Raw genomic sequence first — 2,425 nt, 5'->3', positions numbered from 1 at the left:
GCACAGGGAGACAGCTCAGGGGGCAGGAGTGTATGGAGGGATGGACACAGGGAAGAGGTAACTATGGGGAGGAAGTGGGAGGGGAGCTGTTGCATTGTGGTGAACTGTGGTCAATGTCACAAGGCAAAGTATATGTGAACTGCTGTATGGAAAGTGAATTTGCTCTGTAAACCTTCACCCAAATCACAATAAAATAAATAAATAAAGGAAAAGAAAAAGAAAAAAAAAAGGTTCAGTCACATTCTTCAGAACAGCCAACAAAATAGAGACAACTCAAATGTCCATCAGCTGACGAATGGTTAAACAAAATGTGGTAAACCCCTACCACAAATGGGATGGTATTTGGCCATAAAATGGATAAAATACTGACACATGTTGCAACCTAGATGAGCCTGGAAAACAGTATCGTGAAAGGGAAGGAAACCAGTCACGTGTTAACATGATCCTGTTCAAACGAAGTGTCCACAACAGGCAAAATGAAAGAGACAGAAAGTAGATGTGTGGTTGCCAATGGGTGGGGAGTTTGTGGAAGAAATGAGTGTGTTCTTTTGGTGATGAAAATGTTCTACAACTGACTGTGGTCATGGTTGCACAAATCTATCAATACACCAAAAACCACTGAATTGTACACTTTGTTAAATGGGTGAATTGTATGGTATGTAAATTATATCATGATGAAGCTGTGTTTACAAAAAAGTATGTGACTTAACAAGGTCTGTGATCTCGAAGTGCTGGCCATCTCAGTTACAAAACAAGATCTCTCAGTCCTCCTGACTCAGGCCACATCCCAAGTCCACCACTGTTTCCCCTAGAGGAAGATTCATTTCCTTGTGTGTTTGAGGACCTGTTTCCCTAACGATGCTGCTTCATCCTGGCATCCCCAGTTAGTCACCATCTGCCCTGGCATGTCACTTCCTTGGCAAACTCCATGGAAACATGTGGAAAAGGGCAGGGGGTCTCTGCGGGCCTCACACACCCAGCGCTGGGAGCTTACCTCGTCTGGGCTGGAAGCCTGGTACACCCGGCAGGAATCTTCGTACTGCTTCTCAGCCTCGGCCTGGTCAGTCACGCCGTTGGACTCGTACACGGGGGTCACATTATGGCAAAGCGCAATGGCCTTCACGGCCTCATGTGCTCGGCTGCTCATGGTGCGTCGAACTTTGGTGGTAAGCGTGGGGCCCTTCTGAGCAGGGGGGTCCTGGGACGGCTGGAAGAAGAAGCAATGAACAAGGAAGGAGATAGGAGAAGGTCAGGACCATGAGGGAGAACAGCCACCTGCAGGCAATACTTTGCTTCTTATCATTCTCACAAGCGTAACTCTTACAAGGCGTACCTACAGTAGGGTTACAATAGATGACATTAAATTTTCAGAGTTTCAATCATTGATGCTTGGTCTCCAAAAACTCAAAGAGATGAAAATGACAGATTAGAGAGTGTGGGTGACTATGTCTGTGGCTCCAGGGACCCCCAGCCGAATGAGGGCCCCACTGCCCTGAAAGTGAACCTGGTATTTGAAGCGGGGCTCTCAGTACCATTTGAGCCAATATTCAGTGGGGGGCATCCTGGACATTACAGCATGCTTGTGCAGCAGCATCCCTGACCTCTGCCCACCAGATGCCAGTAGTACAGCCCCCATTATGACAACCAAGTATGCCTCCTGCCTAATGAGACACACAGAAAGCCTAACGTCTCTGGGAAACAACATCGCCCCTGGATGAAAACCACTGTTTCAGACATACGTTCTTCTTGGTTTGAAACACTGACCCGGCAGTACCTGAGTGGTGACACACTTGGCTGCCAACCAAAAGGCTGGAGGTTTGAGTCCCACCTAGAGGTGCTTTGGAAGAAAAGCCTAGCAATCACTTCTGAAAAACCAGGTAGTGAGAACTCCGTGGAACACGGTTTTATTGTGACACACACGGGGTTGCCATGAGTTTCAATCGACTCCACGAAAACTGGTTAAATCAAAGACAACTTCACCTGGTATGCTACGCCTGTTACAACCATCAGTCAACACTGGAAGAAAAGCCCATCTGGTAGAACTTCCTGCAAAGTGGTACCGAGAACTCTGCTTAACGCAGATATAAAGAACATTCAACAGTGTAAACTGGGCCCAACGTTTGGCTTCCACACCAGCTTCAGATGTTAACATTTGCCTAAAAAGCAACCGCTCTGGTTACGAAGCCTCCATCCACCCATCCATTCATACCTGTCGACACATGGCTAAGTGCCTTCTATGGATTAAGTCATAGAAAACATGTTCAAGCTACATGGTAAGAAGAGTGCTGAAGGTTAGGAAGACTGAGCTGTAGTCTTCTTTTTTTTTTTTTTTTTTTAAACCTTTTATTGTGATTTGGGTGAAAGGTTACAGAACAAATTTATTTTCCATACAGCAGCTCACATATACTTTGTCTCATGAAATTGA

At 46.0% G+C, this 2,425-nt stretch overlaps 1 protein-coding gene across 1 annotated transcript in view; it reads right to left on the bottom strand.

The window, feature by feature from the left end:
• The window catches only part of ATP9A (ATPase phospholipid transporting 9A (putative)), a 130,255-nt gene that overhangs the window by 56,211 nt on the left and 71,619 nt on the right, over positions 1–2,425 (bottom strand). The window contains exon 15 of the mRNA XM_007938425.1: positions 995–1,207. Coding sequence (XP_007936616.1) covers positions 995–1,207 — 213 coding nt within the window. The remainder of the gene's footprint in view (positions 1–994; positions 1,208–2,425) is intronic.

Source organism: Orycteropus afer, unplaced genomic scaffold (assembly GCF_000298275.1).
Source record: "Orycteropus afer afer isolate SDZICR_OR568_19922 unplaced genomic scaffold, OryAfe1.0 scaffold00049, whole genome shotgun sequence".
In the NCBI taxonomy this organism is placed as follows: domain Eukaryota; kingdom Metazoa; phylum Chordata; class Mammalia; order Tubulidentata; family Orycteropodidae; genus Orycteropus; species Orycteropus afer.
This window is presented reverse-complemented; position numbering and strand designations above follow the sequence as displayed.